At 41.5% G+C, this 27,992-nt stretch overlaps 2 protein-coding genes across 3 annotated transcripts; one reads left to right on the top strand and one right to left on the bottom strand.

The window, feature by feature from the left end:
- Positions 1-215: 215 nt before the first annotated feature.
- On the bottom strand, positions 216-11,872 carry LOC147944407 (photosynthetic NDH subunit of subcomplex B 2, chloroplastic-like). Of its 2 annotated transcripts, XM_087450786.1 has the most exons (4): positions 11,327-11,860; positions 10,799-11,236; positions 10,142-10,214; positions 216-607 (listed from the first exon to the last, which is right to left on the bottom strand). In XM_087450786.1, exons 1-4 carry the CDS (start codon positions 11,744-11,746, stop codon positions 420-422), a joined length of 1,119 nt encoding a protein of 372 aa, XP_087306912.1. In that variant the 5' UTR covers positions 11,747-11,860; the 3' UTR covers positions 216-419. The 2 variants fall into 2 exon arrangements, with proteins under 2 accessions (XP_087306912.1, XP_087306913.1); XM_087450787.1 differs by lacking the exon at positions 10,142-10,214 and having other exon boundaries at positions 11,327-11,872.
- A 13,408-nt stretch (positions 11,873-25,280) lies between these two features.
- LOC147944406 (uncharacterized) lies at positions 25,281-26,731 on the top strand. The gene is made up of 2 exons (XM_087512570.1): positions 25,281-26,196; positions 26,298-26,731. The coding sequence occupies exons 1-2, from the start codon at positions 25,281-25,283 to the stop codon at positions 26,729-26,731; spliced, it is 1,350 nt and encodes a 449-aa protein (XP_087368696.1).
- Positions 26,732-27,992: the final 1,261 nt, after the last annotated feature.

Below are 27,992 nucleotides of genomic sequence, written 5' to 3'. Positions count from 1 at the left end.
ATATTCGTGAAATGTTATGCTTGTTGGATGTAAGTCAAGAATGTGGAGTCTAATTCTATGCTATGCAATGATTGTTAAAATTTGAGTAGATTTTTGTCATTGTATTTCTGTGAGCAGTGTTGACCTCATCACTAAGTATTTAATTACTCACCCCTCTTTTCTATTTATCTTTCTCAGGTTAGATTTGTTTATTATTTGAATTTTAGAGATTGTGGTTTTCGGCCAAACAAAGAAGTCAACACGTTGACCGGACCGTATGGCGGGTCTAGGTGTTACAATTTTTTTACTAAGTTTGTCACTGTATATTGATCTAGTATACTCATAACATATTTTTGAAACAAAGAAAAAAAAAATTGGCACAGAAGATAGAGAGAAAGATAATGAAGAAGAGAAGTATAGTAATTGAAATTTACAAATTATCATGCTCGATTACCATTGCTCCTCTCCATGTCTCTCCGGAGGCCACATCGACAGGGACGAGCATGGACATTGGACCTGTGCACACGAAGTAATGTTGCTTCCCATACTTGTCCCACATCGATCCTGGGGATCCCACATACATCTCTTCGAACCCTATCCGTATCATCCTGAAGAACAATCCTCTTCCCTGCAAGATTCAAATTCTAAACTAATCAGATTTATTTCAAATTTTGTGTTAGAAAAACTGCCTTACGCAAAAAGTGAGATCCAACATAATATATAAAATATATAGCTAATTAAATTACTTTTTGAATTGAAAGTTTTGTAAGACATCGTAGATAAATAAAAATTCAAAAGTAACAACATTGTATAAGAAACATAGTCAAATATTTAGTCTTTACCAATTGATTTTAAATACAAAGCTCATGAACTTCAACAGTGATCTCGTTAGTTATGCATTTGGATGTAACATCCATCTTTCACAAAAACAAAAAAAAGTCTATTGTTCTTTGTTTCTCAAATTGATTTTCTCAATCTACAAGTTATTTTTTTGCACATTTGTTTTTTTTTTTTTGTAATAGGAAATCTCAAAAAGTTCGAAATAGTGAAAGGAAATCTTACAACGTTAGCAATAAAACATAATTGTACAATTTTTACGAAAAACCATAATTTAGCTACTTTGCAACCAAAAGGCGATTTTAATATTTTCTTTCAAAATGCAATATCTATCGTAAATCGAAACATATGAAGTAACAAAAAATGTATGATGTAATTAAACGTATACCGCATGAGTTGGAAAGCTAACTATATATATATATATAAAAATTTGGCTTTTTTCTCTTCTCCATCCTCCACCTCATCATTTCTTATTTTCAATTTTAACAATTTAATACACATCATCAAAGGAACATAAAATCTAAAGTTAATGCATCAATTAACTCACTTTTTGTAATATTTTTACTATAATTAAAACGAAAATATAAACCAAAAAAGAAAAAAAAATACAACAAAAAAAAAATATCAAAGTAAAATATGAATAGAGATTACATAAATATAAAATTGGATATTACTATCATAACATCTAATAATTGTGTAAATATTTGTAAAAGATTAAAAGTTGATGCACATTATTATTTTCAATTAAAGTATTGATATAATTAATATATATATATATATATATATATATATATATATATATATATATACACACTCAAAAGTAACAACATTGTATAAGAAACATACTCAAATATTTAGTCTTTACCAGACGAAAAAAAAACGTTGAGTCTTTACCAATTGATTTTGAATACAAAGCTCATGAACTTCAACAGTGATCTCGTTAGTTATGCATTTGGATGTAACATCCATCTTCCACAAACAAAAAAACATCTATTGTTGTTTGTTTCTCAAATTGATTTTGCAATCTTAATGATATTTTTTTTTGCACATTTGTGTTTTTTTTTTTTTTTTTTTTTAATTTTGTTGTTTGTAAGTTTGCTAGGGAATCTCAAAAAGTTCGAAATAATGAAAGGAAATCTTACAACTTTAGCAAAAAACATAACACTACAATTTTGACGAAAAAACATAATTTTGTTAGTTTGCAACCAAAAGGAGATTTTAATATTTTCTGTCAAAATGCAATATCTATCGTAACTCAAAGCATATGAAGTAACACAAAATGTATGATGTAATTAAATGTATACCGCATGAGTCGGAAAGTTAATGATATATATATATATATATATATATATATATATATATATATAGATTTGGCTTTTTGATTTAGATTTCAAACTTTGATTTGGAGACATATGAGTCAGGTTCATAATTCGGGCTGTATCTAGCTAGATATGATAGTTCTCAGGGAGAAATAACTCGTTTTTCCCATTTTAAAGTGAACAAAATTATATAGGTGAGCATAATATTTCTTCTGTCAAAATATAATATTGGATGTTTAAATATGAATTTTATGGATAGAAACGATTCTAATTGTAACATCCTAAACCTAGGTTAGGGTGGGTGTCGCTCGACACCACTAAATTGGTGGCTGTTTGGTTTGTTTTGAAATTGCTCGGTTTAGCTTTGTTTGAGTTTGGAAACCCTAAGTCTCGTTTTAAAAGGCATGAGCAGCCTATTGTGACACCCTGGTTTCAGGGATATGCGGAGAGGTTTAAAAGAACACCAAATTGCACTTATCATTTCGGTCAAGGGTCCTGAGAGAACTCTAGAGTTAAGCGTGCTTATACTGTGGTAGTCTCTGGATGGGTGACCTTCCGGGAAGCGATTGACAGAACTGTGTGAGTGAGGACGAAACATAAGGAAAGATCATGTGGTGATTTGTAGGAATGGTAACAAGTCTTTAAAGCCTCTCGGACGTACCAAACCAACTGTCGGATATGGTTAGGCTCACAGGCCTAGTGAGAGGACGTGAGGCCCATTAAGAAAGGTGGGCCCATAGAATGTGATTGAACATGGTGCCCACTGAGATGTGGCGGTCGGGGTGTTACAAGTGGTATCAGAGCCGACCCTAGACAAGTGTGGAGTCGGGTGGACTGACACATTCACGGGGTGACGGTCTTGGTGCACAACAAGGACGTTGCGATCTATTAGTTGGGGTGAATTTTTAATCCGGGTGCACTCGTTTCATTTTGGTATCATAGCGTATACGGTTCTAGAACAGGTTCTTGAATGGAAATAGGCTTGTCTATGTCATAGAGATGCAGTAAGTGTTAAGGTAAAGAACATAAGTGTTGTTGAGATGATTGATCCATGAGTGATCAAGTAGGAAAATGTTTCATGTAGTAATCCAAAGATGGAGTTCCGAGAAGATAAGTTGGAGACTTATTTCATCGGGGCGATTTAAAGTGAATGAGAATATCCATGGAAGTTTTGGTTAAGGCAATGGTTACCGGAAAGTGATCTTATGAAGCGTCTAGATGGATATCTAGTATTTCAAGTAAATGGTTTGTACAAGTTGGTTGTAATGTGGGTGGCAATGCTTTGATTTGTGGTGAAATTTTGTGAATGCTTAGATGGAGATCTAACATTCACACTAATGATTTTTGAAGTTCAAGGAACTTGCGTTACCGGAAAAGATCTAGAGAGAATGTTTAGTCAAAACACAAACATCCTAGAGTCAAAATGGTCAAGTGAGTCCGGATAAGGAAACCATAAACTCAGTGGAGTGTTTGACAGGAAATCTAGATGGTAGTCAGGTGATTCTAGAATCTACTGAGGAAAAGTTGTTCTGGAAGATTTTTACTGCGAAATGGTAAAGGCAAATGAGTTGTCAGAAAGTTAAGTAAGGGAGACTTCATGGGATGAAGTAGCCAGACTGAGTAATTCATATATGGACTATGTGACTAGTCAGAGAACGCGAATAAGTTAATTAGAACAAGTAGCATAAGTATGGTTGGAGAGTTGAGATCAAAGAGATCAAGAGATTGGGAGTGAGGTGTTCTCGCCACAGACTTGGTTGACGATCAAAAGACTTCTCGGAAGTACTTACAACTATGATGACTAGTCAACAGTTTTTGGGCAAGAACGGGTTGTAGAAAAAAGATAAAGAGACTGTGATTAAGCCGAGTGTTGAAGTTTTGAGTATTAGAACTTACGCGTGGTGGTCGGTATATTGATGGGAGTTTGAGGCCAGTTTTGTTAACGTCCTTAAGAATCTTGTGTGTTCGGTAGGGCGGTTGTGAGTATTCTTGCTGACTAATGGAGCTTGCGAAGAAGCTAGTGTTAAGTTGTTGGGAGACTTGAGAGTCTTTGGGACAGAACTGTTATGCCCATAATAACTTGCCATAGTTACAATCGCAAAGCATGATAAGTTTCAATACAAGTTAGTGTTGTTGTTATCCTTGGGAACTGAGTTGGTTTTCTAAGTATAAAAAGGTATGTGTCCCTGGAAGTTAGGTGGGAGTTTTGCAAGGCGGGATATGTTAAGACCTTATAGATTGTCAAGGCATGAGTGTGGAGGAATGTATTGATGTTTGATTCATTCCATTTGGGAGTTCAGATTAGGCAACATGTTTGGGGGTCGTGTACCCGCCAAGGTTTTCGGGAAGTTCGAAGAACTGCTCGAAATATTGGATAATCATGCTTGACATGATTGCATTGACGTGAACTTCGTGAGTTTGCCAAGATGTTGTTATTGTCTGTGTGAACTTGGGAGTTCGCCAAAGACACATCTGCGGTAGACGTTTGGTATGTTTTGAGTGAAAGTATGACATGTTGATGTTATACATGAGGCACATGAGGTTAAGATTGTTCAATCTCAGTTTTGGTTATAGGGTGCTAAAAATGGAAAGTTTTATAAGTAGTTATAACTTGTCTATTTTTGGAAAGTGCATATGTAAACAACTTGAGAGAGGGATGTTTACGGTGTGGCCTGGTGTTGGTCATGTTGATATTCCGAGATGAGAATATGGTGGATGGTATGACATTGTGACGTTGAACGCGAACCATGAGAAGTAGATTTGGTCAGGAGATATGCTTAAGGCGTTCAGACTTGTTTTTTCTAGGGACGTGTATTCCTGAACAACTCATGTGATACCGATAGCTCGATGGACTTTGTGTCCAGAGAATGGGAGTTGTATGGTGGCTTCGGATGACGATCCGAGAGCGCGCTTAATGGTGACAACCCAAGAGTGAGTTTTGAGACTCCCTGGATACCGTAGCTATAGGCTGTGGGCTGGCAGTGAGCCGGTATGACTCGAAGGTTGCAACCTTAGAGTGGGGGGGGGGGGGAGCGTGTGAGATTTCCTGGAGACCGTAGTTGAAGGTAGTGGGCCTGACAGTGAGCCGGTATGACTCGAAGGCTGCGACCTGAGAGCAGGGGGAGTGTGTGTGACTTCCTGGATGTCGTAGATGAAGGTAGGGGGTCTAACAGCGAGCAGGAATGTCTCGTCGGTTGCAACGCGCGGTCGGAGGAAGTGATGTGCTGAGAGCAAATAATGTTTTGGGCACAAGTATATTGGCTAGAGGGAGACCTCAGAAGATCAGTTGGAGGATGTGCGGACCGTGGTGACAGTTGTATGGGTGTCCTATGTTGATGATGGCCAGTTCGGTCGGAGGATGTGTGGGCAGTAGTAATGGTTGCCCGGAGGTCCTTGGCTGATATTTTGTCGGTTTTGTCAGGGGATATACAGGCTGTGGTGACGGTAGCACATGTTTCCTTGTTCAAAGGATGGTGGTGTGAGATTTGAGGAGTTGGTAGACTTGCTCTAGGGAGATGAGTGAAGTGGTTTGAGATGGCGGCTCGCTAAGCGTTCGAAACGGTTAATTAGAACATGCGGATGTATGGTACTTGTCTGTTTTATTACGCCCGTATGGATGATACGCTGTGAAGAATTGTTGAGCGCAGGGCTATCTTAGGTTAAGCCATCTCAATGATGTCTCCATTGAAAATGAAGTTTTCATTGCTTTGTGATTTGGGTTGTGGTGTTGGATATGTGTTCCATCAGGGAAGAGTCTGTGGTCGGAGAACCTGAGTCCAGTAGGTCAGATATTCGTATACAAATCAGGAAATGGTCTGAGGGCGAGGTTGATGTGGTATTGGTATGTGAGCCGGTGTGGCTGGAGGCCTAGTGGATGTTGTTATTGTGAAATCAAATTTAGCTTAGGCTGAGTTGATCGTATTGCGAATTTGTTGAAGAGAATTTTTGTAGTGATTGTGAGAGAGGTCACTAGTGCTGAAAGTGCAATCGAGGGTTGAAGTTGTAGAGGTTTAGCACGAGATGGTTCTCGAGTGGTGCCAGGCCTGAGGAGGCAGATCACTGGTGAAGTGGTGGTGCAGTTGGACTGGATTTCTCCGTTTGGTTTGGTGTTTCGTTGGTTATTGGAATTTTGCAATTAACTAACTGGTAGGCAGTACGTCATTTAGAGGAGCGGTTTTGGAGTTGTCTCAGTGCAACTGGACGTTCGTGCAGAGGTTTAAGAGGAACCTTCTTGTTGAATCAATTGTGGATAAAGTTTATTGGGAATGAGCTGTGCTGCTGGATTTGAGGACAAATCCTCATTAGTGGGTGAGAATTGTAACGCCCGTGTCCTAGAAAAAACATGGAAAATTTGTGTGTATGTCAGGAATTGGAGTGAAGCCGTTTAATTTTAGTTGGTTTATTAAGTTGGTCGAGTTATTAATTAAATGAGGACGGATTTAATTAATTCTTGGTTTAACTAAATTCTGGTTTATTCGAATTAAACCAAGGAAACCCTATCGGTCCCTTTAAAAACGATATACTTTTATTGTCTTTTCGTGACACTAGTCGATGGTCGTCGCCACCATAGAGAGGAAAGGAGGGACAGAAGCTCGATGGTGGTAAGAGGAAGAGAGGGGATGAGTTCAGTTTTGGGTTAGAGAAAGATCTAAAGTGTGGGTCGAAAGAGGACGTGAGGCCCATTAAGGAAGGTGGGCCCATGGACTGGGATTGGACGTGGGGCCACTGAGATGTGGCAGTCCGGGCGTTACAAGTGGTATCAGAGCCGACCCCAGACAAGGGTGGAGTTGGGTGGACTCACACAATCAGGGAATGACAGTCTTGGTGCGCAACGAGGACGTTGCGATCTGTTAGTGGGGGTGAATTGTGACACCCCGGTTTCAGAGACTTGCGGAGAGGTTTAAAAGAATTGATTTGGCTACCTAAGTGCACTTATCTTTTCGGTCAAGGGTCCTGAGAGAACTCTAGAGTTAAGCGTGCTTGAGCTGGAGTAGTCTCACGATAGGTGATCTTCTGAAATGACTGTCGAAACAATGCGAGTGAGAACAAAATACAGGGAAAGATCATGTGGTGATTTTTAGGGACAGTAACAAGTCTTTAAAGCGTCCAAAACGTAGCAAACTGACTGTCGGATATGGATGGGCTCACAAGCCTAGTGAGAGGACCTGAGGCCCATTAAGGAAAGTGGGCCCATGAACTAGGATTAGACATGGGACCCACTGAGAGGTGGCGGTCGGGCGTTACAAGTGGTATCAGAGACGACCCTAGACAAGTGTGGAGTCGGGTGGACTCACACAGTCAGGGGGTGACGGTCTTGGTGCGCAACGAGGACGTTGCAATATGTTAGTGGGCATGAATTGTGAAACCCTGGTTTCAGTAAATTGCAGAGAGGTATTGATTTGGACACCTATGTCACCAAAGTGCACTTATCGTTTTGGTTAAGGATCCTGAGAAAACTCTAGAGTTAAGTGTACTTAAGCTGGAGTAGTCTCTGGATGGGTGACCTTCCAGGAAGTGCCTGTCAAAACTGTGCGAGTGAAGAAAAAACACAGGAAAAGATCATGGTGATTTGTAGGGATGGTAAGAAGTCTTTAAAGCCTCCCAGACGTAGCAAACCGAACGTCGGATATGGATGGGCTCATGGGTCTAGTTAGAGGACATGAGGCCCATTAAGGAAAGTGGGTCCATGGACTGGGAATGGAAATGGGGCCTACTGAGAGATAGCAGTCAGCGCGTTACACCTATTTTCTTTGCCGAGTTGTGTTTGTCGCTTATGGGAGAGAAAGAGAAGGATATAGAGATTGTGAGTTTGATCCTAAGAGCAAAGGGAGCCTTATGAGGGATCTGTTTTGGGGGTTGTCAAAGAGAGTAGGAGGTTTTGTGATTGTTGGTGCCAGGGAGGTTGATATGGTGTAGTTCCTTGTCTCGTTAGTCCCAAATCTCTTTCTAAATCAAGGTGTGTGCATGACCATGGATTATATGAGCAATTAGGGTTTGTGTGATTGATATGGTGATTGTATGATTGATTCCTTTCTGTTTTGTGTGCTTTTGTGGTGTGTGTGTTGTTATATGTGGCTGTTCTTGGTTGTGTCATCGTGGGAGTGGATGTGGTGGAGTTTTAGGGTCGATTGATGGTCGAGATCGTTAACGGAGGTGTTGCAGAGTTGCGGTGTTGACCGACACCAACTAAGGTCACGGAAGGAATATGCGTTAAAGAATAGTGCAGTCTGGTGGTGGTGTCGACCGACACCAGGTGTCTGTGGACGCAGTTTTGGTTCCAACTGTCTGTTTTGGCTGTTTTATGTTGTTTTCTTGTGTATGGCCTTAGTTGCTTGTGTGTATAGCCTAGGAGATGGGAGGATTGCCTCACTAAGTATTTGTGATAATACTTACGCATCTCAATTGTTGTTTGCTAGACACATATCTCCATCCTCAATCTCAAAATTTGACATTTTCTGAGATAAAATCTTTATAAAATAAACATTAATGAAATAAGAAAAAGTCTTACAAAAAAAAGGCTTATTATATATTACAATAAAACTACTATTCAAAAAGACATTTTATAAAAGTACATATCAAACGATGAGAAAGCATATCATGGCATATCGGCCTTATTCGCATGATTTTCCGTTTTCATTATCAACGAGAAAATCTGCTATATCAAGATAGGGTTCATCGTTTAGGCCATGGAAAGAAGGTCCAGCTTTATCATAGATGAGGTTGGTCTCAACATCCTTTTCTTTTCCCTTTTGGGATGCTTGGTACAGATCGGCCAAATGTTTTGGAATACGACAGGTCTGATACCAATGGCCTTTCATGCCGCATCTGTAACTAGTACTTTCACCTTGTTTCTTTATAACGTGACCAACATTATTGATTTGAAGATGCTTGTTGGTTTTTCTTGCGTTGAAGTCATTAGGAGAGAAACCTCTTCCTTTTCCTCCTCCACGACCTCCTCCACGACCATGACCACGACCTTGACCGCGTCCGCATCCACATCCTCGTCCTTGCCTATTATAATAGCTGGATGTAGCAACATTCACTTCTGAAAGTGGAGCTGATCCAGTTGGACGAGTTTGATGATTTATCATCACGAGCTCATTATTTTGTTCAGCAACATGCAAAACTTGCATCAATTCAGAATATCGAGTATACCCTCTTTCTCGATATTGTTGTTGCAGGAGTACATTTGAAGGATGGAAAGTTTGGAATGTTTTCTTGATCATATCATAATCGGAAACTTCTTCTCTGCAGAGAGCCATCCTTGAAGTGATTCCGAACAAAGCGAAATTGTACTCACTTACACTTTTGTAATCCTGAAACCTCAGGTTTAGTCATTCATGTTTGGTTTTTGGTAAGATCACATACTTTTGGTGATCAAACCTATCCTTGAGCGCGATCCAGAGATCTGCAGGATTTTCTCTCGTGATGTATTCATTTTTTAAAACCATCGTGGAGATGGTGACGCAAGAACATCATGGTTCTTGGTTTTTCCTCTTCTAACCCCGTTTTTGACGGATCAAGGGTTTTGAGAAGTCCATTCCCCTTTAGATAGAATTTTACACCTAATGCCCATGTCATATAATTTTTCCCAGAGACATCAAGGGCGGCGAATTCAAGCTTTGCCAAGTTTGACATGATTACTTTATAAATAATAAGACAATTTGTTAAATATAAAATTATATGAAATAATTTTGTAAAATCTTGTTTTAGCAATAAATATAAACTATAAAACAAAATTATAAACTATATAATATATTCATAAATTAAAACACTCATTTTAGGAGGCATAGCCTTCCATATAATTAAAATATATAGATCTGAACATATGATCAAGGAGGCAGAGCCTACCATAATGATCAAGAATGTAGATCTAAATGATCAAGGAGGCAGAGCCTACCATTAGATCAGGAAAATATGAATAAACTTTTACTCTATAAATAATACATATAGTAATGTGCATATAAACTAATCAAATCAAAATGGATTTAAACAAACTTACATACCTTGAATGTTACTACAAACTAATGATGATGGATCGGGAGACGATCGTGCTGATAACGTGTTGTGAACTATAAGCTTGGAGGTAACAAGATGAACAAGATGTGAATGATCAAATGAGAAGAGAAGAGATCTAGAGATATAAGTGTATGGAAGCTAGAGAGAAACTAGAGAGAAGCTACAGGAAGTAGAGAGAGACTTAGAGAGACAATAAGACTTCTCATTACACATTTTTCTCTTCTACATTACTCCTATTTATAGAGGGAGGAGACAAAGACATGGATGGAGAGTTTGGGGACAAGTGTTACATGCAATGCATTTAAAAAGACACTTAGTGTATGGTTTGCATGAAGAGGATGTATACTCACACATATTCTATAACAATAAGTTATATATCGTTTAATAAAATAGATTTTACATCTATATAGAATTTAGTTTATTAATGTTGAATAATTATAATTATATTTAATGGTTCGCATTAGTAAAAAAAACATTATAATCGTGCGCGTTGCGCGGGTTATATATATAAGTTTGGTAGCAGATTTTCATCCAAAACACTTTTCTTTTTCTGCAATGTAATTGGTTCCAATCCAGATTGCATCCAAATGCCGAAACGGACGGTGGCATGAAATATCATACCATATATATTTATGTTGATTTACCTGATCTATGGTTTCAAATTTAGAAGGTGGAGTGTGATAGACGGCCTTTAATCTCTCAGCCGGAGGAGCACCATATATTCTACTCATCTTTTTCTCAAGAAGTGTAATCACAGAATCTTCTACTGCCCAAATCCCCGGCTTCTCCCCAGCTTCTTCCGACGCAAACCACCCAGACGAGTCCACCATCATTGCCTCTGAAGGAGACAAGAGCTCAAAAGGCGAGGACAAAGGAGGGTTGGGGCAATAAGAGCATCCCTTTAGTCCTTGAATTCCAGCCCCACTCCGTTTCTTGAATCTCAAGTAACTCATAATCCCCGGTTTAAGGGTAACGGGTTTTCGTCCATTGTTCTTCACCACCAGAGCTGTAGCCATGCTTACTGGGTACAAAGAGACGATATAGGTTATGTCGAGATGTCCGACCGTACAGCACAGTTCGATCTGAGAATGTTCACAAAGATATCATCAGTAAGATTTGATATTTTTATTTGGGGAGGGAGGGGGGGGGGGGGGGGGGAATCAATCAATCACCTGAAGAGCATCAATGGCGTCTGAATCAGTATCCTTGACACTCCACTCATATCCTGAGATTACTGAAGACTCTCCTTTTGGTCCGGTAGCTTCTTTTCCGTTTACAATAACAACACCTACTCCACCTCTAATCTCATCACCGTCAATTGTGTAAAGAACTTCCTCCAATCCCTCGTCTTTCCAGTATACCTTTGGCTTATATGAAACCACATGCGCGTCTGATAGACTCATCTTTAATGAACTTCCATTTCTGACCTTTAGCTCCACCATAGGAACGTTGTTTGATTCGGAGAATTTTATTCCCTTTCGTCCGAATTTATCTTTAAGCCTCTCAATTATTGTCAATGTCTGAGGAGCTGAAATTGAACTTCTTATGGCTTTTGGTTTTGGGAGAGAAGAAAAAGAGATAAGAGAAGCCATCGATGGAGAGTAAGGAGAAGAAAAGATAAGACGAGTGAAGTTTGTAGTCCGAAAAAAGCCTAATCTTTTTCCAAACTTTGTTTTCTTCCTCCGTTTTCTGCCACTATTTTCCTTAGCCTGTGGTTGTCCTTCAACATAACATAATTTTACCCACAAGATATTAGCCGGAATTAACCCATAATAACTACAGCCTTTTATTTGATAAAAACCTGTGGTCTAAAAAGTTTGTACAAAACTAAATACAAGATGATAACATAATCATATCATTTGTGTATCTAAAGTTATAATATAATGGCACCTTCTTTTTAAATATTAATTTAAAACTTTACATGTAAGAAAAATAATGAAGACAAAAAATGTAAACTTTAGATTTTAGATTTAGAATTTCATCTAAATTTTTATTTTAAAGGAACGTCTTCAGGCTTTAGATAACATGTGTCTTATCCAAGAAAACATATGATTTCTTATGGCACAAAAAATTAGAAAATGTGTTATTCACCGTTTTTATACAAAAAAAAAGTTGGTAAGAAATGTTCCATGGGAAAATGAAATTGGTACGAATTTCCTACTAAAAATGTTGGTAAGAACTTTCATAAAACATTTCGTAGGAAAACAAATTTCCTACCAAAATTTTGTATAAGTGTTGTCTAAGTGTGGTCTAAATACTCCTAATCCATCTCTAACTCTTATAATTAGTCAAATGCATTGGATTGTGACACATTTTGACCCTAAAAACACTTACAAAAGTGTTTATTGCTTCCAAATAATGTTTTCTCGGTTTTAGCATGTTCTATAACAAAATGAGTATAAGTGTTGTCAAAACTCTCCAAATCCATCTCAAACTCTTATAATTAGTCAGTTGCATTGGATTGTTACACATTTTAACCCTAGAAACACTAACAAAGCTATGTACAGCTTTTAAGCAATGTTTTCTCGGTTTTAGCCTGTTTTGGGACAAAATGGGTATAAGTTTTGTCTAAACTCTCCAAATCCATCTCAAACTCTTATAATTAGTAATTTGCATTGGATTGTGACACATTTTGACCCTAGAAACACAAACAAAGCTGTTTACAGCTTCTAAGCAATGTTTTCTAGGTTTTAGGCTGTTTTCTTGGTTTTTGCCTCTTTTGGGATAAAATGGCTATAAGTGTCGTCTAAACACATCTAATCAATCTCTAACTCTTATAATTAGTCAAATGCATTGGATTGTGACATATTTTGACCTTAGAAACACTAACAAAACTGTTTAAAGCTTGTAAACAATGTTTTCAAAGTTTTCGCTTGTTTTCTCGGTTTTAGCATGTTTTTGGACAAAATGGGTATATGTGTTTTTTAAACTCTCAAAATCCATCTGTAACAATTAAATAGTCAGTTGCATTGGATTGTGATACATTTTTACCCTAGAAACACTAATAAAGCTTTTCACAGCTTCTAAACAATTTTTTTCTCGGTTTTAGCCTGTTTTTCGGTTTTAGCCTGTTTTGGGACAAAATGGGTATAAGTATTTTAAAAACTCTCCAAATCTATCTCTAACACCTATAATTAGTCAGTTGCATTGAATTAAGACACATTATAACCCTAGAAATACTAACAATGCTGTTTATAGCTTCTAAGCAATGTTTTTTTTTGGTTTTAGCATGTTTTCTTGGTTTTATCCTGTTTTGGGACAAAATGGGTATAAGTTTTTTTCAAACTCTCCAAATCCATCTCAAACTGTTATAATTAGTCAGTTTCATTGGATTGTGACACTTTTTTTGATCCTAGAAACACTAACAAAGCTGTTTATTCGGTTTTAGCCTGTTTTGGGATAAATTGGGTATCAATGTTTTTTAAACTCTCGAGATCCATCTCAAACTCTTATAATTAGTCAGTTGCATTGTATTGTGACACATTTTGACCCTAGAAATGCTAACAAAGCTGTTTACAGGTTCTAAGCAATTTATTCTCAGTTTTAGCCTGTTTTGTCGGTTTTAGCCTGTTTTGGGACAAAATGGGTATAAGTGTTTTTTAAATTATCTAAATCCATCTCAAACTCTTATAATTAGTCAGTTGCATTGGCTTAAGACATATTTTAACCCTAGAAACACTAACAAAACTGTTTACAGCTCCTAAGCAATGTTTTCTAGGTTTTAGTCTGTTTTCTCAGTTTTAGTCTATTTTGGGACAAAATGGGTATAAGTGTTTTTTAAACTCTCTAAATCTATCTCAAACTCTTATAATTAGTCAGTTGTATTGTATTAAGACACATTTTAACCCAAGAAACACTAACAAAGCTGTTTACAAGTTCTAAGTAATTTTTTCTCAGTTTTAGCCTGTTTTGTGGTTTTAGCCTTTTTTGGGACAAAATGGGTATAAGTGTTTTTTTAACTTTCCAAATCCATATCAAACTCTTAAATTAGTCAGTTGCATTGGATTAAGACACATTTTAACCCTAGAAACACTAACAAAGCTGTTTACAGCTCCTAAGCAATGTTTTCTCGGTTTTTAGCCTGTTTTCTCGGTTTTCGTCTGTTTTGGGACAAAATGGGTATAAGTTTTTTGTAAACTCTCTAAATCCATCTCAAACTATTATAATTAGTCATTTTCATTAGATTAAGACACATTTTAACCCAAGAAACACTAACAAAGCGGTTTACAGCTCCTAAGCAATGTTTTCTCGGTTTTAGTCTGTTTTGGGACAAAATGGGTATAAGTGTTTTTTAAACTCTCCAAATCTATCTCAAACTCTTTTAATTAGTCATTTGCATTGTATTAAGACACATGTTAACCCAAGAAACGCTAACAAAACTGTTTACAGATTCTAAGCAATTTTTTCTCAGTTTTAGCCTGTTTTGGGACAAAATGGGTATAAGTGTTTTTTTAACTTTCCAAATCCATCTCAAACTCTTATAATTAGTCAGTTGCATTGGATTAAGATACACTTTAATCCTAGAAATACTAACAAAGCTATTTACAGCTCCTCAGCAATGTTTTCTGGGTTTTAGCCTGTTTTCTCGGTTTTCGTCTGTTTCGAGACAAAATGGGTATAAGTTTTTTTAAAACTCTCCAAATCCATCTCAAAATCTTATAATTAGTCAGTTTCATTGGATTAAGACACATTTTAACCCAAGAAAAACTAACAAAGCGGTTTACTGCTCCTAAGCAATGTTTTCTCGGTTTTAGCCTCTTTTGGGACAAAATGGGTATAAGTGTTTTGAAAACTCTCCAAATCCATCTCAAACTCTTACAGTTAACTATTTGTATTGGATTAAGACACATTTTAACCCCAGAAACACTAACAAAGCTGTTTAAAGCTTCTAAGCAATGTTTTTGGTTTTAGCCTGTTTAGGGACAAAATGGGTATAAGTGTTTTTTAAACTCCCCAAATCCATCTCAAACAGGTGCTTTAGGGTGCTATATTGTTGCATTTGTGCATTTTGGATGATGATAACTCTCTAACTTACATGTTTTAGACACCCTTTTTTGTCCATATTTTGCATTATATATACCCTAACCGTAGCATTTTTAGGTCATTAACTGTAGTAATTTGCATTTAGGCCATTTAGGGTGCTGCATTCTTGCATTTGTGCATTCTGGATGAAAACAGGTGCTTTAGAGCCTAAAATGGGGGAAAACAAGGTCAAATTCGAGCATGTACCTGAAGGAGCTATTGAGCAGGAAGAACAGTCCGAACCTCAACCCAATCAAAGAGGATCCAAAGGCAAGAAGAATAACCCGAAGACCTACCCGAGGAACAACCTGACCTTATCCTCGTGCACCGCATCGAGCAGACCCTCGGGCAGGACTGGGCAGCTAGGTTAAAAGGGTTTCCATATATAACCCCCCTCTTCTTCCTCTCGCCCTAGCACGCCACAGACACTCAGAACAGAGAGCGAGAGCTTCGGAGAGAGAGACTGAGCGATTCAAACATTTTTTCCACTTTGTTAGGATTCATTTTTATTTCTTTTGCTATTCTTTTTAGTGTTAACTTTATTGTTTAAATTTATTCCATAACTCGATCCCTTACCCGAACTAGTACTCGATCACCAGCTTCGTGTATACCTTAGAGCTGTTCATCCTTGACTTCTTGGTCCGATCACTCTACCCGATCCTGTACTCGAATGCTTGCATCGAGTGCTTAGATCGTGTGGTTCTTGCCTCTTTATTTACTTTTGCTTCTTTTAGGATTGTTAGATTAAACCCTAATTATTGCTTGGCTTGACTTGCTTGTTTCTGATCATATCTTATCTGCTAGCATAACAACCATTTGGATTGATAACCCTTTGTACTACAACTGCATAGGGAATTGATACCCTGGGTGGGTGAAAAGCTTGTTATCAGATGTAAAGATGTGCTTTAGAGCCTAAAATGGAGAAAAACGAGGTCAAACCCGAGCATGTACTCGAAGGAGCGATTGTGCAAGAAGAACAGTCTCAACCTCAGCCCGATCAAAGACGATCTAAGAGCAGGAAGAGTAACCCGAAGACCTACCCGAGGAACTACCCAACTTGATCCTCGTGCACCGCCTCGAGCAGACCCTCGGGTAGGACTGAGCAGCTAGGTTAAAGTGGTTTCCATATATAAACCCCCCTCTTCTTCTTCTCGCCCTAGCACGTCACAGACACTCAGAACAGAGAGCGAGAGCTTCTGAGAGAGAGATTGAGCGACTCAAACACTTTTTCCACTTTGTTAGGATTCGATTTTGTTTCTTTTGCTGTTCTTTCTAGTTTTCGATTATGTACTCTACTACTTTTATCTTATTTTCAATACAATGCAATTTTCATTCATTTGTCTCTCTATGCTTTTTACCATGAGATATGAGTAGTGAAATAAAGTTTCTAGAGATGGGATAGACAAATAGGTGTTCTTGATCGGTTAGGATGTCTTAGCTTGAATATTTATTTTATAGAAATTCCTTTCTAGATTGGTGTTCTTAATGCTATTTTCAGACCGAGAGGTTTAGAATAGATCTAGGGTGTTTTGCCATCGAGAGATGTTGTTGAAATGGTTGAATCAATCAATGCTAGAGATTTACTCACTTAGCTTAAGAGATTAGATGTGTAAGGAGTTTATTGAAAATAATGAATCGGTTTGTAATGCCTGCTTGGTCATGTTTCTCCAACGAGAGTTGGGTAGGGGAGTGACCAAGGCTGATTGTTTCTATCACGAGAGTGTTTTAGCAAGATTTAAGAGATTCATTGTCTAGGGAAGATTTGCTTGAGGCATGTAGGACATCCGACTTAGTCAACCGGTCCACAATGACCCATATGGCATCAAAGGTCCGTGACACTGGCAATCCTACCACAAAATCCATAGTGATCATATCCCACTTCCACTCAGGAATGGGTAGACTCTTCAGTAACCCGCCAGGAACCTGGTGCTCAGCCTTCACTAGCTGACACACATTACACCTCGAAACCCAACTAGCCACATCCTTCTTCATCCCGACCCAATGATAGTACCTCTTGAGATCATGGTACATCTTAGTCGCTCCTGGATGAATAGACAACTTGCTCGCATGAGCCTCTCTCAGAATCTCCTGCCTCAACTCCTCATCATTGGGCACACAAACCCGACCGGGCACGAAGATAGTACCATTATCTGAGACCTCATACCTTGAATCCACATCCTTAGAGGCATTCACCAGCCCCAAATCCTTCTCCTAAGCCAACCGCACTCTACTCAGAAGATCTGCTTTATTGACTGCTTCCGAACCCAACGGTTCCTGTGAAACAGCACACAAGCTCAAAGCACTGATCTCCCCTACCAGAGACTCCATCTCCTGCTCCTGAGCCGAAGCTACCCTCTTCCGACTCAGAGCATCTACAACCGTGTTAGCCTTACCAGGGTGATAGGCCATCTCCAAATCATAATCTGCAACAAGCTCCATCCACCGCCTCTGCCTCAAATTCAACTCAGGCTGAGTGAATATATACTTGAGACTCTTATAATCTGTAAACACCTGTACCTTTGCACCATAAAGATAAGATCTCCAAACCTTCTGGGCAAAAACTACTGCACCCATCTCCAAATCATGAGTAGGATAGTTGCCTTCATGCACCCGCAACTGCCGCGAAGCGTAGGCAATCACCTTCCCATGCTGCATCAGAACACACCCCAAACCAACTCTAGATGCATCTGTATAAACAACATAGGGTTCCCCCTGCTCAGGCAAAGCCAACACTGGCGCAGTAGTCAACATCTCCTTCAGGCTTGCAAAGCCTTCCTCACACTCTTCTGACCAAACAAAAGGAACATCCTTCCCTGTCAACTTAGTCATAGGACGTACTCTGCTCGCAAACCCCTGCACAAATCTCCTGTAGTACCCTGCCAAACCAAGAAAACTCCTGATCTCTGTGGCATTCTGCGGTCTAGGCCAATCTCTGATAGCCTGAATCTTCTCTGGATCTACAGAAACCCCCTCTGCAGAAACAATGTGACCCAGAAAGCCCATCTCACGCTGCCAAAAACTGCAGTTGCTCAACTTAGCAAACAACTTCTGTTCCCGAAGCTTCTCTATAACTGCCCTCAAATGCACTGCATGCTCCTCAGGACTCTTAGAATAAACCAGGATATCATCGATGAAAATGATGACAGACACATACAGAAACTCCTGAAACACGCTGTTAATCAATCTCATAAACGCTGCTTGCGCGTTAGTCAACCCGAAAAGCATCACCACAAACTCATAATGCCCATACCTCGTCATGAAAGCCGTCTTCCTCACATCTGCCTCATCAATCGGTATCTGATGATTACCCGACACCAGATCTACCTTGGAGAACCAAGTAGCACCCCTCAACTGATCCAACAACTCATCGATCCTAGGAAGAGGGTACTTGTTCTTCACAGTGACCCGGTTCAAACCCCAATAATCAATGCACAACCTGAAACTCCCATCCTTCTTCTTCACAAACAACACCGGTGCTCCCCACGGTGATACACTAGGACGGATGAATCCCTTACTCAACAGATCCTCTAGCTGCTTCTTAAGCTCTGCTATCTCTCCTGGAGCCATTCTGTAAGGAGCCTTGGATAACGGCATCGTCCCCGATTCCAGTTCAATGGTAAAAGGATCCGACCGAGATGGTGGTAATTCCTGCAAAGACTGAAACACATCCTCAAACTCCTCCACTACTGGAATACCGCTAACCGTAGACTTCCCCACTGACTCTGGCATAGATATAGTAACCAAATAAGCCTCACGGCCCTTCTCGATCATCTTCCCAACCTGAATGGCTGAGATCACGAGACTCCCCGAAGTCGGTCTAACACATTGAAACACCAACTTCCCTCCTGGACGCTCAAACTCCACTCTACCCCGATGGCAATCCAAATGCACCATATGCCGATGCAACCAATCCATCCCGAGAATGACATCATACAACTCCACTGGACTAATAAGCAAATCCGCTGGCCACGACTCTCCTGCGATCTGAATATCAATTCCTCTAGCTCATCCAATCACTCTCAGGAACTCGCCTCCCGCAACTCTGACAACTCCTGAACGCTCTCCAGGATCCCCGCTGATCCCCGCACTCTCTGCACACACCGGAGTAATGAAGCTATGAGAAGCTCCAGAATCAAACATAACATGGGACTTAAACCCGCCCACCAACAAGGTCCCTACACAAACCTCATGTGTTGAGAACCTAACACTTTATCACAGGAAACATATACAATATGAACATACTACAATTCACAAAGTTTAAGTACCAGAAAATATACCTGTGATCGCCCCGGCACTGGTTCCGCCAGTCTCTGCTGTCGTGTAAACTCGTGGCGCCTTCTCAATCCGTGCCACCTGCTGACCTCCAGGCTTCACCTGCTGCAATGCTGCCACTGCTGCCGGCTGCAACTTGGGACAAAAAGACCCTGCCGTCGGAGCACTGTTTCCCTACAATGATAATATACACAAGGCCCTGCCGTCGGAGCACTCCTCTTGGGACAACTAGCAACCCTGTGATCCTTGCTCCCACAACCGAAGCAACTCGCACCACTCGGCTTCTGCGTAGCCTTCCACCTCCTCTTTGTTCCCTGTGCAGGCCTACCGCCCCTGCTAGAACCACCCTACTGCGGAGCCTTACTAGGCTGAACTGCTGGAGCTACCGCCACTAACTGTGCCCGGATGTCCTCCTCAATCTCTGCTGAAGTCTCAACCAGCTCTGCATGCGTAGCATAACTCCGCCCTCTACAGTGAACTCTCAAATCATCACGTAGAGCTCTCAAAAACCTCCTGATCTGAGCCTCCTCAGACTCCAAAGCCTGACCCCCATAACAAAGAAGTCGACTGAACTCCAAGTCCAGCTCCCGCACTGACCGTGTCCCTTGAGACAACTGAAGGAACTACACCTCAAACCGATCCAATGCCTCTCTAGGAAAATACTTGCGGTTAAACTCTAAGACGAAGTCAGCCCAAGTCATCTCCCGCTGAAATCTCCTAGCAGCCACTGATCTCCACCACAACTCAGCATCACCACTCAAATAGTAGACCCCAATGTCCTCCCAAAACTCCTCAGGACATCTCAGAGTATGGAAGTTACGTTCCACACTCGTCCTCCACGCATCCGCAACAGTAGGATCTGTACCACCCGAAAACCTCTCAGTGAAAAAACCCTTCATCTCCTTGAGCATAGACAAATAACGTCCATGTGCTCCCACATCCGCAACCACTGGCTGCCGCTCCTCCGCCACCACTGGTGGCACTACTTGAGCCTGAGCCGGTACCACTGGTGGTAACAGCGCTAACACCTGTGCTAGCATAGCCGCAATTTCAGTACCAGGGACTCCACCCGCTGGGACTCAAACACCCGGGACCCTAGCATTACCGGCCACTGGAGCATCAACACCGCTCCCTCCTGCCACACTCACGGAATCCCCCGGAACACCCTGCGACTCACCAACACCCTCAGCTGTCACAGTCTCGTCCTCGGTTTCACTAACCACTGGGACTCTGCCCCTACCACGACCACGTCCACGTCCACGACCACGTCCGCGTCCACGACCACGACCACCCACAACATCACCTCTAACCATCTGCACTACCATGAACAGTAGGCTAACCAAACAATTTCTATTATAACACAGAAACATAAACTCACTGTGGAATCACACAGTCGGCTCGAAGAGGATGTTCTAGGACTCCATGCCACACACAATTGACTAACTCACATAATCAATCAAGACATGCAATCCCAAACACCTCAACAGAAACCTAGTGAACCCAAACCTAGAACCGTAAGGGCTCTGATACCAAAATGAAAGGACCGACCATTTTTTAAAAAAAATAAATAATAATTATAATATAATAAATAAACTACAACTAGTGGTCCCATATCCACTAGCCACCTAACCACAAACACATTCAACAACGGAAATAACCAACCAATATTCAATAATAATATCCAATAAATATAATAACCAATATTCATAACATCAGCAATATCCAATAACCAAATAACAGAAATCATAGAACCAGCAACCTAGCAATGTTCTAATGACCCAACTCTAGCAACCTAGCAATGCCAGACAACATAAAACCGAGTCCCTAGAACAGCCTCCTCTTCATTGCCTTGATTCCACGATCGCACTTTGCCTTTACCAGCACCACAAACACATATTGCAATACATGAGAATTTTATAAACATTCAGTAAGGCAATCCTCCCATCTACTGGGCTATACACACAAGCAATAGAGTCATCTCTAACCATCAAACATCAATCAACAATCAACAATAACAAACCAGGACACTGCATCGACCGACACCAACATGCATCGACCAACACCAGTTGGAAGTTGCATCGACCGACGCAAGATATGCATCGACCGATGCAAGGTTAACTTGCATCGATTGATGCTCCCATTGCATCGACCGACGCATGCTCGAGATAACACGAAAACCCTAGAGTTTACGCGCCGTCCTCGCATATGCATCGACCGACACACAAGGTGCATCGACCGATGCAATGCCGAGCATTGTTTTCCTCCAAAGCTTCTCGCTGGATCTTCGTTCCTACAACCACGAAAACTCGATCCCAAGCCACAAGAAAGCTTCCCAACGTCCATAGCAACAATCTAACAAGTCTAACATCACACAACAAGCAGATTAGAGAGTTCTCTAGCTTAGATAAGCCATGGTCCTGCACTTACCTTTGCCAAGACGAATCTGAACCCACACACAAGAAAAAACGCTTCTAGGAAGCTCCTACAATGATCCCAGCTACAAATCTCTACAGGAACAGCCTTAATTCTCCAAGAATCACCAAGAACACCAAGAACACTTCTCTTTCTCATTCGTTTCTCTCAAAAGCGGCTAAACACGCCTAATGGGACAAAACCCGAGCTTAAGGGTTTTCCCTTACCCAAAACGCAGTGTTTAACTTAAGTCAAAACACAGGAACTCGACCTTGCATCGACCGATGCAACATCTGCATCGACCGAAGCAACTCCCAAACCGGGATTTTGGTTCACGGATGTTACAATTTGCCCCCACCAATTTAGATTCGTCCTCGAATCTCGAACAACCATCAGCCAAGGACTCCCGTGCAACCGTCTCCACGGCCCGCACTCCTCTGACCGATCTACAGAAGGTCACCTCTAGGCGATAGACTCACGCTCCAAGCGTCATTTGCTCTCGACTTTTGAACTTTCCTTTACTCATAGGCCTAGACCTTAAGTTCTTATTGGCTCCTCATCAGACCTAAGTCTGCATGCCAAATGTTGGCTCCTCATCGGGCCTAAACTCGCATGCCATAATATATAAGGAAAAATCTAAACTCGTCTCTCGGGTCGTCACCCTACAGCGCGCCTCCAGACCGTAGTCCGAAGTCAATATACCAACCATACTCCCAAGCCACAAAGTCTCATAATATGCAGTACTAGGAGAACCTAAGTCCTCCAAGAGCCGCGTGCAAACAATTCTGAACACGTCTGAGTCCTATCCCTATCCAGGTTTCCTTCTCGTGGCTCACGTAAAACATCACAAGTCCTACCAACCACATATCCCCTTACTGGAATACCTCATGACCACACAAGGATCATATACATGCCACAAGGGCCGCCACCAAGGCCAAACAAAATGTCTTAAAGAGGATCGCCACCAAGGCCAAACAAAACATCCTAAAGAAGACCGCCACCAAGGCCAAACAAATGTCCTAAAGAGGATCGCCACCAAGGCCAAACAAATGTCCTAAAGAGGACCGCCACCAAGGCCAAAAAATGTCCTAAAGAGAACCGCCACCAAGGCCACTCGTCCCGAAGGACCGTCACAAAGACCATCTGTCCCGAAGGACCGTCACCAAGACATTCTGGCTAAACAGCCGGCCACAAAGGCCACACAATTGGCTAAATAGCCCGCTACAAAGGCCACACAATGGCTAAACAGCCTGCCACAAAGGCCACACACGGCTAAACAGCCCGCCACAAAGGCCACACAAAGTCTAAAAAGACCGCCACACACGGGCACTGTAGTGACCCTCACCAAGGGATAAAGTTTTGACGTCCATTCAAGTCCAGAAGATCGAGAAAGGAAGGCAGTAAGAAGAGCTGAAAATTTGATGAAGGGAAGTCCGAGGAAAGTGTAACGGACCAAGAGTTGTCCGAGTCGTCCGAGACGTACTGCCCGTACCGTCCGAGACGCATCGTCCGGTAGACGCCAAGAATTGCCGAGAGTACCGAGTACTCGAGGAAAGTACCGAGTACTCGAGGAAGTTATCGAGTACTCGAGGAAGTCGCCGAGTATCCGAGAAAGGGTCGAGTACCCGAAGGAAGCTGCCGATGGATGCCGGTAGTTGCCGAGAGAGCTACCGATGATCGACGATGATCGACCGAAGTTGTTAAAAGTCTTCCCATCAAGAATCACTTAAGTCAAGGAAGCTAAGTGGATTAATATTATAATCAAGAGAAGTTAGTGGAAGTTAGTGGGTGAATATTTTATTCAAGAAGTCTTAGTGGAGCATTAGTGGGAGGATTAAAAAATTGAGAAAGCTTAAGTGGAATTCAAGGTGGCTAATCAAGGAGCTTCCAAGTGTTGAAGTCCCTCTAATAGGGAGTGTGCATGTGACTCTCATTGGCTGTCTCCGCCGCCCATTCACCCTATAAATAAGCTCTCATTCCTCTCATTTTCTCAGAAAGAAAGAAAGGGTAAGTTGAGAGAAATCGAGAGAAGAAGAAGGTGTTTGCGAGAAGAAGAAGAAGTTGCAAGAGAAGACTATCGACCAAGACCATCAACGTTAGATCGATAAGGAAATCTATTCTAACCGAAAGAGAGATCCGAGTTGCCGCGAGAAGAGCTTCATCAACGGAGATCATTCGTCGATGGTTTACTGTGAGTTCAGGCACATATTTGCATCGGCTTAGATGGAGAGTTAAAAACATCCATCTAGTGCGCGGTTTTGCATGTTGCATGTAGATGCATTTACTTGAAGTTCTTTTATGTTTTCTTGTTTAAATGCATGCGTGGTGAGGTTGTGCTAGTTGCTAGATCGAGATGATCTAGTAACAAAGGCGAGTTTTGGTTGAGATACTTGTAAAATTATCGTTTTGTGAACCGTATAAATTCAAGTATAAATTTCGGTGAGATCTTAAGGCGCTTTAGTCCGCGAGAAATTCCGGCTAAGTGTTTTAAGATTTGGTATGGCTATCCTTCCCATTCCGTGCCACATGCAGCCGCGACATGCAACCCATGTTCGTGTGTGTGCAGGGTTGGTCACGAAGAGCTCGGACGTTACTGGGCTCGCTACCCTGGCCGAGGCTATTTTACATGACGGTGTAATTTTGGTTGATATCCAAACGCCTGCCTTTGTGGTTGCGTTTTGAGAATTCATGAGGGGTTGGGGAAGAGGAATGCATGCCGGGCCCAGATAAATTAAACTTGTTAAAAACTTCTGTTTCTTTTCAAGTTTTGTTGTTGCATGTTATTGCATGTTGTTGTATATTGTTGCATGTAGTTGCGATTTTTGGTAGAATGATTTTGTTAGCTTCTTAGCTTCCGCAGGTCATCTCTGATGGTTGTTAAGTTGTTTTGCTTGCTTGCATGTTAATCGCTTACTTGCTTGTTAATGGCTTATGCCTGCATGTTGTCTATCTATTCTTGCATGTTGCTTATTTATGTTCGCATGTTGTTGTGTTTGCGTGCATGTTGATTGTTAATGGGGAATTGGGGTTTGGGATTTATTTCTCTGCAGGAACCCTGAGCTCACTTATGATAATATTGTTGTTCTGCAGGTGACCCTAGAGGGAACTAGAGGGTGTGGTGAACGATAGGACTCCGGAGTGGTTTTCTTTTTGGTGTCTATTGTAAAATTCAAAGTATGTTTATTTGCGAACCAAACTTTGGCGTTAAGCCTTGTGAACTATTTTGTGTAATCGGTTGTGGAAACTTGATGAAGTTTTAATGTATTCGTATTTTCTTTTAAATCGGGCGGGTCGTACTGATATAGACTTAGTCCAAGTCGGCCCAACGCACGTGTCCGTAGGGTTGCAAAGCCTGAAGGATATGTCGTGTGGTCGGGAACCTCGCCAAGGGACTGGCTGAAGGGCGTGATTTGTTCTCGCATGGTGGGATACCATAGTTTCGTGCTCGTGCATGATTTCTTGGAGGAAGATGCTCGTGCATGGTGGGATACCGTAGTGGTTAATTTCTTGGAGGAAGATGCTCGTGCATGGTGGGATACCGTAGTTTCGCGATATCGATTTCAGATGATAACATGGGGAATCTTTAAGAAAGAGTTCGAGCTGAAGTACTTTCCACCAGAGTCACGCGATCGGTTGGAGAGTCAGTTTTTGCAATTAGAACAAGGTGAAATGACCGTTCGAGCATATGGGAGAATTTTTACGAGACTCCGGAGGTACCTGTATCAAGGAAATGACGACGAGCTAGCGATGGCCTGGAGATTCTTCAATGGACTCAGGCTAGATATTAGAGGAAGGTTGCACGCGGTGATGTACCGCAGTGTCGAGGAAGTAGAAGAGAGAGCGGTAAGTGTTGAGGAAGCGATCGAGAAAGAAAAGGAGATTGCAGCTAGGGATAAAAAGAAGGAAACCGTCCAGCAGACTAAGATTGTGAACACCCGGAAGGTGAATCAAATAGTTGGACGGAATTGGGGCGCAGGCCGCGGGAAGGTTAAGATGAACGTTAGCCAAGGTGGTCGTAATGTGAGCAACATGGATCCGAGGGGATGCTATGTGTGCGGGCAAGTTGGGCATTTCGCTCGCGTTTGTCCGACTGTTGAGGAAACGAAGAGTAACAATCCGTCAACCGTCACGTGTTTCTACTGTGGCGAGTTAGGACATTATGCAAACTCATGTCCGTCGAAGCCGGCCAAACCGAACGCCCAAACTGTGAACCGTGCCCAGGCAGTGAACCAAGTGAAGGAACCTCCAGCGAAGAAGCAAGCAACCCCAGCAAATGTTTTTGCTTTAGGAATAGAACCACCCAAACCTCCACAGGCCGCAAAGGGCCCTATAACAGGTTTGATTGGGTTCTAACTCTCTTGTGATTGTTAGTGATTGTTGTGTGTTGGCGTGGTTAGTTTTAGCATCGCATTTTGTTATATTTGCTTTGCGTTTTAGGAACATTACTTGTTGGTGGTAACCCCACACATGTACTGTTCGATTCGGGAACGTCCAATAGTTTTGTGACTCCCGAAGTGGTTGACAAGTTTGGAGACTTGTGTGAGGAGGAAGAGGTTAACATCAACGTCTACACTGCTGGTAATCAACCACCGCTGAAGACAAGAAGATGGGTTAAGGAAGTGTCGATAGTCTTGCAAAAAACGAACCTCCCGGTAAATCCTTTGGTGATGCCATTGGATAGGTTCGATGCTATTCTGGGAATGGATTGGTTATCGGAACACCAAGCCCATATCGACTGCAGCAGAAGCAGAGTTATATTTGAAAATGGAGGAAGGACCCCTCTAGTTTTCAATGGGATCAGCCCAAGTAAAACGGCATACTTCGCATCGGCAGCTAGGATTGGAAGATGGATTGAAGAGGATGAAGTTTAATTAGTCACTCTGACCGCCATGGGAGGAGATGACAAGGAAGGCATGGAAGTTGAGGACATTGCTATAGTCAAGGACTTTGAGGACGTGTTTAGGCCATTGGAAGGATTGCCTCCACCTAGGAGCCATCCGTTTACCATAAATTTGGAGCCCGGAGCTACCCCAATTGCTAAGGCACCATTCGCATGGCACCAGCCGAGTTGGCTGAACTCAAGACTCAGTTAGAAGACTTGTTGGAGAAGGGTTTTATACGACCAAGTTCGTCGCCATGGGGAGCCCCACTGTTGTTCGTCAAGAAGAAGGACGGAAGCATGCGATTATGTATTGATTACCGAGGTATCAATAACATAACTATAAAGGACAAGTATCCTTTGCCAAGGATTGATGAGCTGTTGGACCAGCTGAGAGGAGCAAGTTGGTTTTCGAAGATTGATTTAGCCTCCGGCTATCATCAAATCTCAATTGCGGAACAAGATGTGATGAAGACGGCGTTTCAAACAAGATATGGCCAGTATGAGTTCGTGGTGATGCCGTTTGGACTTACCAATGCACCGGCAGCATTCATGCGATTGATGAATGAAGTTTTTCATGATTACCTGGATCGATTCGTGATAATATTCATCGATGACATCCTGATATATTCGCGTAGTGCGCAGGAGCACGCAGAGCATTTGAAGAAGGTTTTGCAGAGGTTAAGAGACATGAAGCTATTCGCAAAGTTTAGCAAGTGCAAGTTTTGGCAGAGGGAGATTGGGTGTTTAGGACATCGAGTTTCGGAGCATGGTGTGTCCGCAGACCCTGAAAAGATCGCCGCAATTCAGGATTGGCCGAAGCCAACGACCGCATCAGAAGTTAGGAGTTTCTTAGGCCTGGCAGGCTATTACCGAAAGTTTGTAAAGGGGTTTTCGACTATCGCGAAGCCTTTGGCACGACTTACCGGGAAAGGAGTACCATTTATATGGAGTGAAGAGGCTTTCAGGAAGTTAAAGGAAGCACTGACAACCGCGCCAGTGTTAGCCCTGCCCGAGCCAAATCAACTGTATTCTGTGTTTACAGACGCATCAAGAGTTGGAGTTGGATGTGTATTGATGCAAGGTGATAGGGTGATTGCCTATGCATCTAGGCAGCTAAGGAAGTATGAGGAGAACTACCCCACACATGACCTGGAGATGGAAGCCGTGGTGTTCGCATTAAGGATATGGAGATCATATTTGTATGGAGAAGCTGTTCAAGTATTTACAGACCACCAAAGTCTTAAGTACTT

This window comes from Camelina sativa, chromosome 5 (assembly GCF_030686135.1).
Source record: "Camelina sativa cultivar CO46 ecotype springtype chromosome 5, ASM3068613v1".
Classification (NCBI taxonomy): Eukaryota; Viridiplantae; Streptophyta; class Magnoliopsida; order Brassicales; family Brassicaceae; genus Camelina; species Camelina sativa.
Note: the sequence above shows the minus strand (reverse complement) of the source record. Positions and strands in the feature narration are given on the sequence as shown.